Source organism: Takifugu rubripes, chromosome 17 (assembly GCF_901000725.2).
Source record: "Takifugu rubripes chromosome 17, fTakRub1.2, whole genome shotgun sequence".
In the NCBI taxonomy this organism is placed as follows: Eukaryota; Metazoa; Chordata; class Actinopteri; order Tetraodontiformes; family Tetraodontidae; genus Takifugu; species Takifugu rubripes.
The window spans coordinates 11,819,540-11,833,395 of NC_042301.1; the positions used below are offsets into that span (position 1 = coordinate 11,819,540).

General features: G+C 44.4%; 2 protein-coding genes across 3 annotated transcripts; both read right to left on the minus strand.

Moving 5' to 3' along the window:
- Positions 1-1,046: 1,046 nt before the first annotated feature.
- Positions 1,047-9,087, minus strand: ern2 (endoplasmic reticulum to nucleus signaling 2). Its single transcript, XM_003972331.3, has 24 exons — positions 8,710-9,087; positions 8,130-8,247; positions 8,022-8,055; positions 7,856-7,928; positions 7,680-7,752; positions 7,374-7,496; positions 7,195-7,296; positions 6,903-6,962; positions 6,594-6,807; positions 5,850-5,928; positions 5,520-5,670; positions 4,951-5,084; positions 4,673-4,858; positions 4,135-4,312; positions 3,837-3,941; positions 3,648-3,738; positions 3,310-3,499; positions 3,140-3,236; positions 2,860-3,059; positions 2,592-2,739; positions 2,324-2,451; positions 2,131-2,254; positions 1,951-2,018; positions 1,047-1,861 (listed from the first exon to the last, which is right to left on the minus strand). Exons 1-24 carry the CDS (start codon positions 8,794-8,796, stop codon positions 1,679-1,681), a joined length of 2,946 nt encoding a protein of 981 aa, XP_003972380.2. The 5' UTR covers positions 8,797-9,087; the 3' UTR covers positions 1,047-1,678.
- Positions 9,088-9,241: 154 nt separating this feature from the next.
- On the minus strand, positions 9,242-13,688 carry LOC101066821 (carbohydrate sulfotransferase 12). 2 transcript variants are annotated; one of them, XM_003972330.3, is made up of 6 exons: positions 13,543-13,688; positions 11,895-12,480; positions 11,667-11,806; positions 10,840-10,968; positions 10,507-10,699; positions 9,242-10,210 (listed from the first exon to the last, which is right to left on the minus strand). In XM_003972330.3, exons 2-6 carry the CDS (start codon positions 12,366-12,368, stop codon positions 9,938-9,940), a joined length of 1,209 nt encoding a protein of 402 aa, XP_003972379.3. In that variant the 5' UTR covers positions 12,369-12,480; positions 13,543-13,688; the 3' UTR covers positions 9,242-9,937. The 2 variants fall into 2 exon arrangements, 1 of the variants encoding a protein (XP_003972379.3); XR_965229.2 differs by having other exon boundaries at positions 10,069-10,210; positions 10,319-10,699.
- Between the last annotated feature and the right edge of the window lie 168 nt (positions 13,689-13,856).

Consider the following 13,856-nt stretch of genomic DNA (forward strand, 5'->3'; position numbering starts at 1 on the left):
TCTGCAGTGTTCATCTACCAAAATGATGAAGTATATTAATGATGGAATAAATCGTATGAGCTAAAGCCACAAAAATTAGACTAAGATAAACAATTGTTTTTCCCAGAATATTTATTTAAGCTTGATGATTCCAATCTACTGGAAACAGGATAATTTTGCAGAGTTTGGCTATGTGTCACCTCTGTGTCACTGCTCACTCAGACCTCATTTATCAAGTTTTCATCTACTGATCACATCCATGATTCCACGAATGTGTGACCCGTCAGCATGAGCAAGTCTGACTCCATGATAAACTGAACAGTCCGTGCCTCTTCATCACCTCTCTTGTCTTCTTCTCCAGCGAATGTGTGAAATACCAGCTGTTTTAGACATCTGGCTGGAACTCTCCAGATGTGCTCTCAGAGAGAAAATCAGAACTGCTTGCGCCAACCTTTCAGAGGTTCATCTATTTTTACGCAGAGCTATTTAACGGCGAATATATGCGATGACACTGTGTTAAAGCTTCTGGTTTATGGTCCAGAAAAGATTTGCAATGTCTCACACAGAGTAATTACTGTCTCAGAATGCCTAATTACTAATGCACCATTTCCCCTGTAAATTACACACAAACTCCATTGTTATTGCTTAATAGCGGTCCATCAACACAACCAGCACGAGGCTTTCCCCTCCACTTGGTTTAAGATCTAAATTACCCACTCTCGTTGTCTGAGGAGGGGCAAAGGCCGCTGCCGCTGTATAGAGTCATTCAGTGTCAGTGTGTCTGTTGAATTGGACAAGCCAGCAGTCATCCGTGGTTCGAGAGGCTTTTTTTCCCATGAATATCAGATAAAAAAAGATATCTGTGGAAGAGACAGAAGCCTTGTTAAAACAACTTCCTGTTGCCTCCACACGATAAATGAGGCATAGAATAAAACGATTGGCCTTTGTCTTTAAAAGTCCTAAATAAAATGTCAGGTGTCTTTTTTACCCAGTGACAGACTGATTGATGTGTAAAAGGTTCTTTTCCCCTCCTGCCTAGATGCAGACTGATGGAGATGCGACACTGCTCAGCAACACAAACCCTTTATTTCACCCATTCAGAAGATGTACAAAAGTTATATTGTCCCTCATTCATTCTGCTGCAGATCAAACACCCACAAGTTGAGGCTGTGTGTGGTGGAGTGACAAAAAATGTGTGTGTCTGTCTGGAAAAAAGAAAAAAGCTAAAAAACACAAACATTCACCAGTCAATTTAGCTACCTTCACACGTCCAGACACACAAGTCAAAGATGAAAACACAGAATAAACACTACAATAGGAAACATTTTCTTCTACTGAAGGGAATTTATCCTTCATCTCAGGAATACAATCAACAGTGATGTCAGCTGCTGACCGGCACAGATAAAGGAAATTTACCAAAGTGGTTACCTTAATTTTTATGATTTCTGTTAAAAAAATAAAGTAAAAAGAATAAAATGCAACAGGTCAGCACTTTGCCAGCAATGACACGCTGTTTATAATGTAAAAACAATGTGCCGATCGATATTTTCAGTAGTAGTACAAGGGGATCTAATAAACAACTCAATGCATATAAAAACAATGTCACAGCACAGCCCCCACCCACCCACCCACCCCCCAATTAAAAGAAATAAAAAGTACAGGCTTTACAAAAGCAATAATGGAGCACTGTCTGTCTGTGCTACTTGGCATTGTGGGTGAGATAATAGGGGTGAAAGAGTCTCTCGTGGCTGCAGATGTGCAGCGCCTCATACGTGTGCATCAGTAACCGTGGAAACCGAGAAGTGAAATAGTTAATGAATCCGTCGGGCAGCTCGCCCAGGGTCTCCTGGACCTCTGAAGGCAACTCGTGGTAGTGATGCTTCTGTAACAGGTTGAACACGAGAAGAGGTCAAAAACGAGCCGGCAGTGCAACTGTGAGTGTAAAAAATTCATCTCCAGATGTATACAGACCTTATTCCTCATGGCTCTCAGCAGATCTCTGACAGAGTTTCCTTTATAGGTTCTGAACCGCCTCAAGTCTGGAATGTACACAAGCGTTAATGGAGCACATGTTTTTGTTGTCCTCTGTGAGTGTGTGTGTGTGTGTGTGTGTGTGTGTGTGTGTGTGTGTGTGTGTGTGTGTGTGTGTACCTATCTGTAGGGGAACTGAGATGTGCATTCTCCAGTTGGTGCGAACCACAGCCCTTCCTCCATTCTCCAGCGTGAGCACGATGGGGCTGTCGGCCGGTTCCTTCTCTATGCGGTCGCTCACATCCTGCAAACAAACACACGCCTGAATAAATACTCCCACAGACAAACAAATTCTTCCTCTGATGCAACGCACCTGGAAAAAGAGCAGCTGCCTCTCAGGGCTCCAGAAAAACGGATGTTTGAGGACACAGGAGCAAGAAGGGCGGGTTTCAGCTGCTGCGGCGATCATTTGCTCGATCAGATTCTGTGCTATGATGTCCTCTATTTTTTTGTTTTGTTGTATTAAGGGAGTAGAAGAAAGCTGGGAATTAATCTTCAGTTTTTCAGGAAATGGCTGAACCATCGTTAAGCGGGATTAATATGAACTAGAACAATGCTGTTCAGAAATAGGCTGTTCTTACCATGTAAACCCTGTTTGAAATGCAAAAGTGAATATTCTCCAGCCAAGATGTTAACCTGTCTTCTCAATGTGTCCCCAAACGGGTGCTGCCCCCTGCTGATCACAAAGTAGAAGACACAGCCTGCTGAGAAGACGTCAACAGCTGCCGTCTGGAAAGAGAGAGGAGGAAGAGGAGGAGAACTGCTGAATAAAGGTGATCACATTGGAAAAGAGAAAAAAATCTTGTCTAAAATATCTCTGCTTGTTCAAAAAGGACGTGAGGGACCAACCGTTTTGTTTCCCGGGGTATCCCGCAGGACTTCGGGCGCTATCCACCCTTCAGTTCCCGGTATTCCAGATCGCAAAGAGAAGCTGCTCCGACCATCTGGGATCTTTTTGCAGAGTCCAAAGTCAGAGATGAGAGCTCGGACCTGACCCAGAGCATTAGGAGCAGAGAGGAGGATGTTTCTGGGTTTCAGGTCGCGATGGACTAAAAGTGAGATCAGAGAGAAGCGTAACGACAAGAACGCTGGCAAGACCTGGAAGATGATGTCACGTGTGTTTTCACACCTATATTTAGTGAATGGAGGTGTGAAAGGCCGCACATGGTCTGTTCCAGGAGACTTACAGGACTCAGCTCAGGAAAGCGAGCTGGATCCTCCACGTACTGTAAATGTTTGGCAGAGAGGAGGTGTTAATGACAAAAGACACAAAGCCAAAAGAGATCAACAAGCTGGTACCTGTTGCAAGGTGGCAGCACAGAGCTCGATGGCGATGTAAGTGAAGAGGCGGTCTCTCTCTGTGCAGAAATACCGGATGACATTTGGGTGCGTGTCGGAGGCTCGGAGGAGCTGCACTTCACGTTCTGCCACCTCGACGCACTCTGGCAGGATTCGCTTCACGGCTACGTCACGACCATCAAAGTTGCCCCTGAATTCATTAAAAGAACATCTCAGACTGCATATTGTACATCTGGCACGAGGGCTTTCCACTGTACACATCACATGACTGTAGATAAATGTCAGGAATCACCAAAACCTTAGAAAACAATTAGCATGTAATAATATGTAAACTGTACCTGAAGACAAATGTTCCTGCACTGCCGTGGCCGAGCACCTCAGACGGAGTGAAGGAGATTTTCCCCACCGGCACCTCTCTGCCGTTTCCTTCTGAGGGAGGCAGGAAGACGTGATGAATCAGAAATGAGCAAAGCTCACTGCAGCTGTGAGGGACAGGAGGAAATCAAACACGAGCACGCAGTTGTTACCTGCTACGGATTTGAGCCCACTCGTGCCATCTGTATTAGCATCTGAAGAGGCGCTGTTGGGAGTGCCTGGACTGGGTGGAGGCTCAGCGGATGCAGAGTGAGAGCCTGAATGGGTGTAAATAAAGACACACCTAATGATTCCAGAATCTCCGGCTGGTAATGTTTGCTTGTCATGAAAAAACTTTAACACGTTTACATTTTAATCACTCAAAATGGCCTAAAAAAGGTGTGACACATCAATCCTTGAACTGAGATTGAACAGCATAACCTTTAAAAATAGGAATTATAAATCACTTACTGCTGGGAAGGTTGGTGTCTGTAGAAGACGCTGTGTAAGAAGGGACCAAGGGCACAGCCTGCACGTTGGCATGCACGTTGGCATGCACGTTGGCCTGCATGTTGGTCTGAATGCGCTGAAGACGAGTCTCAAATGCCTCCGCCAGCTGCCTTTGGGTTTTCAGCTGCAGGGCTGCACGCTGGCGATGCACAACACATTTAGAAGACAGATTACAACCTTCCAACCTCTACTCAATTTTCCTTAATTAGTTATGTGATTAAATGATCAACATCATGCTGTTTCTACCACACTCATTATATAATAAAAATCACAGTTTGCAGACTTATTAATCATTCTTACTATCTTTATGATGTGGCCAATCTGGCTCCTACACTGGAAAGATTATAATGCTGACAGTTTCTAAGGTCCAAGACCTAACATGGACATCACAACCTCTTTCGAGTGTTTAGTGAAGTTCTGAAGATTTAAACCCTAATTAGTAATGAAAGTTAACCTTTTTTTCTTTAAATGTTAATGAGGAAAATAGAAACAAACTCACTAGGGAGTAGGAGAGTGCGATCGCCAGCCATCCTCCCAGCAGCAGTGTCAGAACCGCCAGAGTGAGCCGGTCCTGAGTCATGTAGATGGGCAGCACGGCGGTGCCTCGCTGACTCTGCCCCGTCTGCTCATTAACTGCTCCTCTGTTAGCATTGGCATCGCTACGAGCGCCGCCACTTTTGTGGAGCTAAACGCACAAGAGAGGCATTTTAGCTTAAGCATTGTCTTTAGGCTTTGACTGTTTAAGTTGCCAGGGTGACACGTGTAGCCGTGACTCACATAAAGCTGGTGGTAGTCTGATGCAGGCGAGGCCGAGGGTCTCGGAGGGATGACCGCCTCAGCAGAACGCTGCAGACTACTTGGAAAATCCCTCAACATGGTGGTGTGAGCAACTGGAGGGAGCTCATGATGACCTAAATGCACAAACACATCCCAATAATTACAGTTTAGAAAATTTCAGACAAAGAAACTTTCTCTTCTTAAAATTTACTGAGATGAGATTTTATTGCGTTAAATTAAAATTTACTGGGATTTTATTGGGTTAAATTTCTTGCTCAACACTTCATGACATCTCTGCTCACATATAATGAACAATACCACGATAGCAGGGTTAAATTCTTGCAACTACCATTTAAAAGGGACTCTGAACTCTTTCATTTCTCAAGAACACTTTGATAACCAGCCTGTATTTTACAAGTTCTATTTCCTACACGTTACTATTAAGTTTACGACTAAAGTGAGTGCAACCTGGAAATAGATTGTTTTATTACAATGAAAATGACAGGATTCAGTGTGTGTGTGTGTGTGTGTGTGTGTGTGTGTGTGTGTGTGTGTGTGTGTGTGTTCACCTATGAGCAGCCAGTGATTTTTCTGGCTGCTTGTGCTCCCGGCTGGATAGCGAATATCAGTGGACGGTGTAATCTCACATGCCCCTCGCTCTCTGAGGGTCACTTCAGCCGTCAGAGGGCCCTCAATCCGAGCAAGCGTCAATCCTCGGGGCTGCCATGGCAATAAGCAGAAAGAAATCACGTCAAAGCCATCTTTCTTCACTACTACTTCCCAAAAGATTAATGTCAGGAGAGCCATGAAAAGAACACAACCTGCAACCATAAGGATGTAAGTGACATCATCTTAGAATTATAAATTATTTGATTGCGATTAATAACACGTAAACTCACCACTAATGAGACCCCGTGGTGGACGAGAGAGGTGGAGGCATAAAGGTGGGAGTCTAACTTCCCTACATAGAGAGTGGGCCTGAAAAGAAAAGAAAATCTGGCTACTTAGTCCGATCCTAATTCAAGATGCTGGCAAACTCAGACTTGAAATTATAGAACTGAAAGTACGTAATTAGTCAACATTTGGATGCAACACTCTAGCTGCAAAGGGCAGAAATCTGCCAAAATAATTAAAACTGCCAGAATACCATGTCATTCAGGAAGTAGCAGTTTCAGAACTACTGCACTCTGACTCTGGCACAGTCCATGTGGTCATACAGTACATTTGTAGCACATCTGTTACCCTCAACAATGGCACTGAAGGCCACATATAATCACTACCCCTGTTGTCGTTATCTAAATTACACACTGCTGCTTACTGGCTGCATATTTAACACTGTACCATGCAGGTGTGTCTGTGTTCATATGCTAACATAGCATGCATATGCAGCATTCTGTGTCATTGTTCTCATTCATAAATTTGCTAAAAAAAAAACCACACAAACACACTCAACCTTGACTCAAACCACCAAACCCACAAGATGAATATTTGTTGTAATCTGAGGTTTCTAGATGGAGAAAATAACGAGTCTCTCCAATGTTTTTTTAGTCACTCAATGACTGGAACAACACTTTGACTTTGGCAGGTGTAGGTTCTGCATAGTTTCACCGTTTTGTGTGTACGAGATCTTAAGTTTTTCTTACACAAGTTGTGCTTGTGCGCTGGCTTGCTCCTTCACAAACTGGTAGCTCCATTTCAGCGTTGAGCGTGCGTCTGCCAGGTTGTTGGCTGAAAAGGTGAGGAAGCGTAACGTTTCCAGGGCGAGGGAGACGTGGGGCGCGTGTCTGAGTGTGTCCCCAGAATAGAGGTACACCCCCACAACGGGCGAGCCGTAGTTCTGACTCCACAAGACATCGCCTGGAAGGTGAGCAAATGAGGGTGAGCAGTAAGTAACCCATCACAGGTGAAAGAAAGGTAGAGACAGAGAGTGAAACCCACACACCTCCCCCTACCTGACTCTCTATCAACCGTCACTACGAGGCCGTCGCCACTGGACACAAGATGAGCCATCTCTTGAAAGTGCAACAGGTGAGACAGGTCAGGCGTAGGCAGTGCAAATTCAAACAGGTGAAAAACGCTAGAGGGGGTTAATTTCACAGTTCTTCCATAAACCTTCAGCTCATTTTAAAGTCAAATATGAAACGAATAGAATAAAAATGTGGCATGCTGTCTCTCTCTGTCTCATTCTTCTCTTAATTCATGTGTGTGTGTGTGCGCGCGCGTGTGTGTGTGTCTGTGACATACTGTAGTCTTGTTTCTCATCATACGGGGGAGCAGAGTAGTCATTGTATGTAGCATTCCAGCGCAGCTCCTGTGTCTTAGTGTCAAACATTGTGACCATATATTCTGTTTCAAAAGGTTGTAAATTAATATTCAACAAGTCCTCAGATATACGAGTGCGTCTGCGTCAGATGTGAGCATACCTGTGCGTCCAATGTACAGCAGGGGAGTATTGGGGCAGATAGATTCAGATGAAGAAGTGGTTAAACTGGTTTGCTTTTCACCAGTCTCAGGATCCACCACAAACCAAACATCATGTTTTTTACCTTGATTGTTACATAGAAAAAAACCATAAAACTCCTAATATAAGCAATAAACATCAATAATGTCAAGTAGTTGTAGCACACAAGGCTGGATGTCACAGTTTTCACTATCTCTCTATCTGGAACACTGTTTTAAATAAGCTATTTCCTCTGTTATGCTGCTCATTAATGCAAACACACACTCACCTGTATACAGTATACCATCAGAGCTCCTGCAGGGAGCTGACTGCACCAGCTCTGGGATGGTGAATGGCAGTTTCTGCAGATGCATCAAGGGGCAAACAATGAGGTCATAGTGAAAGCTGACAAAGAACACACACACACACGCTCATACATATACACACAGACACTGGCTTCTTTACCATAAGCCCCTCCATATGCTTGCCACCCAGGACATACAAGCTGCCATCGTTGGGGTCTGGAAGGAAGCCTGGCCTGCAGACACAACATCAGATTTCAGCAAATATGTAAACTACTAGAGGTTTTTTGTTGTTGTTGTTGTTTCCTTTTCCTTGTCGTGTTACTCACTCTGTGACATAAACCGGTACTTGAATTATAGGGTCTGAAAAAGTTCAACAAAGAACAACTTAATTAGAGAAATACGACAGTATCAGCGGCATCTTCAGCTACATTTACCTTCTCTGAGGGTCCATTTGATGTCTCCTGTCTGTTTGGAGACAGCATGCAGACTTCCATCCAGTGTTGACACAAATAGCAGTGACTCAGGCAGGGTCACTGATCTGACCCCTCCAACCTGTTGAGAATGGGAAGATGAGAAAGAAGAATAATGGGAATTCAATGGGAGGGAGTCCCGTTTCGGCCTAATATTGTAGCGTGTGAGTTGAGGGAGGGGTGCGCCAGGTGAGGTTGGACAGTTCGCTCCCGCTCTAATGATTACAATGTGTTCTGACCAGGATGTCCTGGTCTCCATTGCCGCTCCCTTATTTACCCATCAAAGGGAGGCAAGACCACTGGCGCAGTCACGACATCCGCAAACAGAAAAACTGTCGCGGGAGCGCGCAAAAAGGCAGCCAGGCAGTATTGGCTTTCGACAGCCGATTCGGACTAAAGTCCTGTCATATCATGGCAACTTTACCGGAGCTTGAAATAGACACAGAAGAGCAGTGGGGTGCCAGTTACAGTTGGGGCGGCCAACAAATAACTAGACCCGCTCGGTTAACAACAACAGAAGTCGGTTTGACGTTTCAGACTTTACCTGAACCAGTTTTCCCTCCCATGAGAGCAGGAAAACGGACAGCAGCAGACGCCCCAGGTATTCTATGGCCCTCGAATCTCTTCCCATGACCCAACGAGTGGGGGATCGAGGCTCTTAAAACGAAAACAGAGGTCGAAGTCGCTCTATCTTTCCAACGCGGACATCCATTGGAAAGTTAGCACAGCGAGCACCGTCCTTGTAACACGGCGGAAAAAATAACCCAAAACATGGAGTTGACAGCAAGGTGAACCGTGGGATCGCCGCCTCGCTATAAATACATATCGTTCTAGATCCAGAACGTATGCAGCGCAACTTTCAATATTATTTCCGTGTTGGGACGGAACCGTTGACGTCAGGAGCAAACTGTCAAACGGCAGCAGCAAAGAGGGGGCGGGGCCGGCCCGATGACTTGCCATCAGAATCCACCAATGGGAGAGCAGACGAGGACACAATGGGAGGGGCGGCAGAAACGGCTGGAACACGTGGAAACAGAGCGCAGGACGGTGGTGATGGTAACACGAGTGAGTCTTTGTGCAACAGAAAGTAGGAGGGCTTTATTGTTAGTGCACACTGTCACACATGCGCCAACACAGCAAAAATATGTTCTTTTTAACTGACATTTCGCACTGATGTTTTCATATTAAGATATTAAGCACAGGTCTACAACCTGAAGTCACTTCAGAAAAGAACTTAGGTAAGAAAACATTCAGCGGTTACTTTTTAATAAATGAAATTGGTCAATTCCTCAATACTTTCTTTCATTCTTATTAAAGTAATGATTGTTCTGACTTAGCATCTCAATATAATATCCCAAAGTAAAATGCACATCTCTTCCTTTTGCTGTAACCATAGACTCGTGATATTGAGAATGTTTTCCAATCAAAAAGTTAATTGATTTATTTTAAATTCTTTTGTTTCATATAAGATGGGCTTTCCACAACAGAGAACAGAAAAATTCACAGAACATATTTTATTTCAGCAATGCCAAAATAATGACTGAGAAAACATGGAATGTGTTTTTAAAAAAACAGATAACATGGAGGCAGACGTGCTTCAAATGAAAAAATTAAATATTAAAGACACTTTTCACTTTTGAGGTATGAACAAAATGAAACAAATATCGTGTCGCATATTGTTCTTTAAAGGCAAAAACTGGCTGTGCATAGGTAGATGATGCATGAGCTCCACACACAGTGCAGCACCCTGCAGGCCTTTGGTTTAATGAGTTCTACCTCCTCAACACACTGTCAGGTTTGGGATAACCAAACAGCTCAAAGTCAGGTTCATACAACTTGTAGAGTTCTCTCCTCATCGTCAAGGGAACCTGTGCGAACCAGTCTCTTTCCCAGCCGGTTGTAGTGCGGTTACGGCCCCCAGACGGGAAGTGCACTAGATGATCCACCTCTAAGAGCTTCAGCAAGTGCTCTGCATCGGTTTCCAGGCTCTCTAGTCGTCCAATGAAGTCATACTTCACCTGGCATGGATGGCACAGGCGGTACACCTAAAAAACAATTAAAATCTTCTCTTTCACCTCAAACGTCACTTTACCGCAATAACTACATAGTAACTGTCATAACCAGTACAAGGTTGAACCGAGATGCAGACATACCTCAGGGAGTGTTCAAGGACCTGCCCTTTGTTCAAGGACCTGTTTGTTTCATCAAACAACGTCTCATTCCCGTGCTCTAGTGGTAATGTCTGTCTTTATGACTTTATAGGTTTTCTTCAAGATTTTCTGTATAGACCAAATGTCCTGATCTGCAGTCTGGTGTGTGAAGCCCCAGCAGTGCTCCATACCTGCCGCCAGTGTTCATTGAAGATTCTTTCCCTCTCTGTTTCGGGATCCAGCAGGTAGGTGATGAACTGCTGAAACGTCGGTTTGATTCCAGCTGAAAACGCCTCTGCCGCTGTCTCTGGCAAACTGCCAGATGCATTACCGTACCTTTGCAATATTTCAGAACCGAACTGCCTGTAGAAGTCTTCGTTGGGCCTTGAGCGTTCACAGGAATACAAATACAGTATTTTATCAAGGCAAGAACAAGAGGAGTGTTGTTTAATTGAATATGGCGAGCGATGTTCAGCCTCAGAGAACATGCACAGTCACGCACTTGCTTCCTTATAAATACACACCTTCCAAATTTGTTCCTGAAGGCTGAGATAAGGCGAACAAAAGGGTCTCGTACAAACAGAAACTTGGTGTAGTGCTGGAGCTTGACTGCCATCAGGTGGCGGGACATTGAACCATAATGGCGCCAAAACCTGGTGAAAAACACAGACACACGGAGCACAACAGCACCATGAAGGTGAACACAATTAACCTTAATGATAAATCCTTATTATAAGAACAACAAGGTGCAAAAGACATTACCCCCGTGTAAAGAATGCCAAATATGTTCTATGAGATGTTAGCAAGATGGCTAATTTACAACAGGAGTAACTGTTTGATATGGAGTGCATTCAGTAAACATTCAAAATTAAGATAAGTGCACTGGTGAAGACAGATTCAGACACAAACAGCTCCTGAGGTGGAGTAGAAAGGTCTGTCTGTGCTGCTGCAGCAAGCTCTGCCTGCCCAAGTGTCTCGTAAATAAACCCTTTGATGAATGGAAAAATCTCAGCATATGAAAGACACGAGGAAAACACATTCAAATATGCAGAAAATGACTAATTTTCTGTAAATTTCCATCATTTCTATGCTTTCTAATAAAAAGTCTGCTAGTTCTGCTCAGGCTTCACCCTAAATCATGACTATACAGTATATTGCCCTTATTTATGACTATATATTTCTCAGCTTTCCTTTTTATGAGGCTGGATTTATGTAAAAGTGCTGTTTATGAAGGTCTGGTCTCTTCAGCTTTATTAGGGTGAATATCAAAGTTAAGTTTGGGCAGGGGTTTGGAAGAGACAATACTAGCAAATAAAAGTAAGTGCAAGAGCTCTTTGTGTGGGTGCCGTACTTTGCAAAGGTGAGGTGAAGTGAGGAGTTGTGTACGAGGTCAGCAGGGACGGTCTCTGGGTCAGTGTAAGGTTTCCCTGAGGGCGAGATCAGAGACTGGGACAGAACCACCATCACTCTCTTCCAGTTGGTGCAAGCTACCTGATTAAAGATGAGAAAAGGGACCCAACAGAGGAAATATAAAGATTGTCTTAAAAATATAAACCCTATGCACACAGGGCAGCCTTACCTTAGGAACATAGCAGTAGATGATCTGGTGTGTGTCATCTACTATCAGGTGATCCAGCTCCCTGTTGGGGATCTGCTCAAATGTCCTAGTTCTTCCAGGGAATTCCAGATTATCATTTCCAGAACAAACATCAGTGATCATCTTCTTTCTACTTTCCTGTTCCACCACCAAATCCTTAGCAGCAAGAACTCCATCCTCCTCCTGTGCTTCAACAGTTCCTCCATTGTCCTCAGAGACCAGTGTTTTAGTGGAGGCAGTAGTGGGAATGCTCTTCTGAGCATTGCTGGTAGATAAAGTTCCAGATGGCCCTGTCGTTATCTGAAGGTGAAGATCATTTGGAGGTGACTCGTATCTGGACTCCTGCAGCGGGTAAAGGTTAAAGCCCCCAATGTCGTCCCAGTAGAGGATGATCAGCAGGACCATGAACAGAGACCCCAAGATGAACGCCATGCGTAGGTTATGTCTTGTTCCCATGGCTGAACAAGATCAACAGCCGTGATGGGCAAAGCAAAGAGGAAGACTTTATCTCAGCTCCATAGTGACAGTCATTTCACGGAAGGAGACACTTCCCGTTTGCCTGCTGCAACTGAAAGAAACAGGAAGTACAACTAAGGACACGTATCCTCTCTATAAAGTAGTTAATCCATGTAAAATAACATTTTTTCTGTAACAATGTTGGATTATGTCATTAATCTTTAAGAGCAGATGCTCCGTGACATGTTTTTACTGCTTCTGCTTTAGCCAAAGTAGGTCCTTGTTCCTATAGAAGGTCATGGCCTGTATGAATGTGTCCAGGGGGTGGGAGAAGCTCGGGCCATGCTCGGGGCGCTCAGCTGTCACCGAGACGTGAACAAACAGGGCAGTGGGGGTAGAAGCAACCTAAACCCAGAGTATGCTGGAGGGTTTACACCCTTTTGTCTGCCCCATCAAAACATCTGCTGTAGGGGAGGGAGAAAAGACGGTTCCAACCCAACCAGCAAAAAAGTGCAGCCTGGGGAAGGCAGATATTCCATAGCTCCTATTTCATTGGAGAAAATTATAGTTTTTCTGGCCTTTCTTAGCTCTGTGTTAGACTGAAAGGGTCTATTTTAGGAAATCAGTTTGCAAACCCAGCTCGTGTTTTGGCACTCGCTGTACCCACACACATGCGCACAAACACGCAGGAAGGGGGGAAACTCCCCTGTGGACTTTAAATATCTTTGAAGCTCGTACACAAATATGCAGGGTAGCTTTTATTTAAAAAAAAAAAAATCAAAGATTTTTGCTACTTCTAGCTACTAAGTATCCTGCATAAATTAAATAAGTTACAGACTAGAGAACACACTGTTTTATTTAGAGTTACTCCTCATCATCACCTCCTCCCTGATGGAAAACACTTAATTCCAGTACACAAGTTACAGTGGGTCCTTTCATCGACCCAACCGGACTATTGTGCAGTTTCCTCTTTTACCCGAGTCTTCTTTAGATCATCTTGGGGGTTTTTCTCTACCCAAACCTCATTTTTCATCGCTATTCTCCTTATTATTTCACCGCCTTTGGGTGAAAGAGCCCAGCTTCTATCTGCTGTCGTGCCGGGAGCATCCTAGCCGATTCAGCCGGCTCGAGCGTTTATCTGTCCGGTTGTAGAAAAACTTCGCTTGTGTCTTACCCCGCTGAGGGTCTCCATGGCGCTCTTGGTCTGTCAATATTTTGTCTCCAACCGGGTGTCCTTCTTCTCCGTCTGTCCGTCACCCGACTGATGGAACCGGACAGACACGACGCAGCCGTCCGCTGTATGCGCTCACCAGGAGGCGGAGCAAATGTCGCGATACTTAATAGACGGACTCGCCAGGCGGCTGAGGAAATGTCGCGATATTTGAAAGTATTAATTGCTAGGGGTGGAGCAAATGTCGCGATACTTAAGAAACCTCCTAAATGAACCCGGGAAAACCTAAATTCAAGAACCCTCCCAGAGAGGGGACA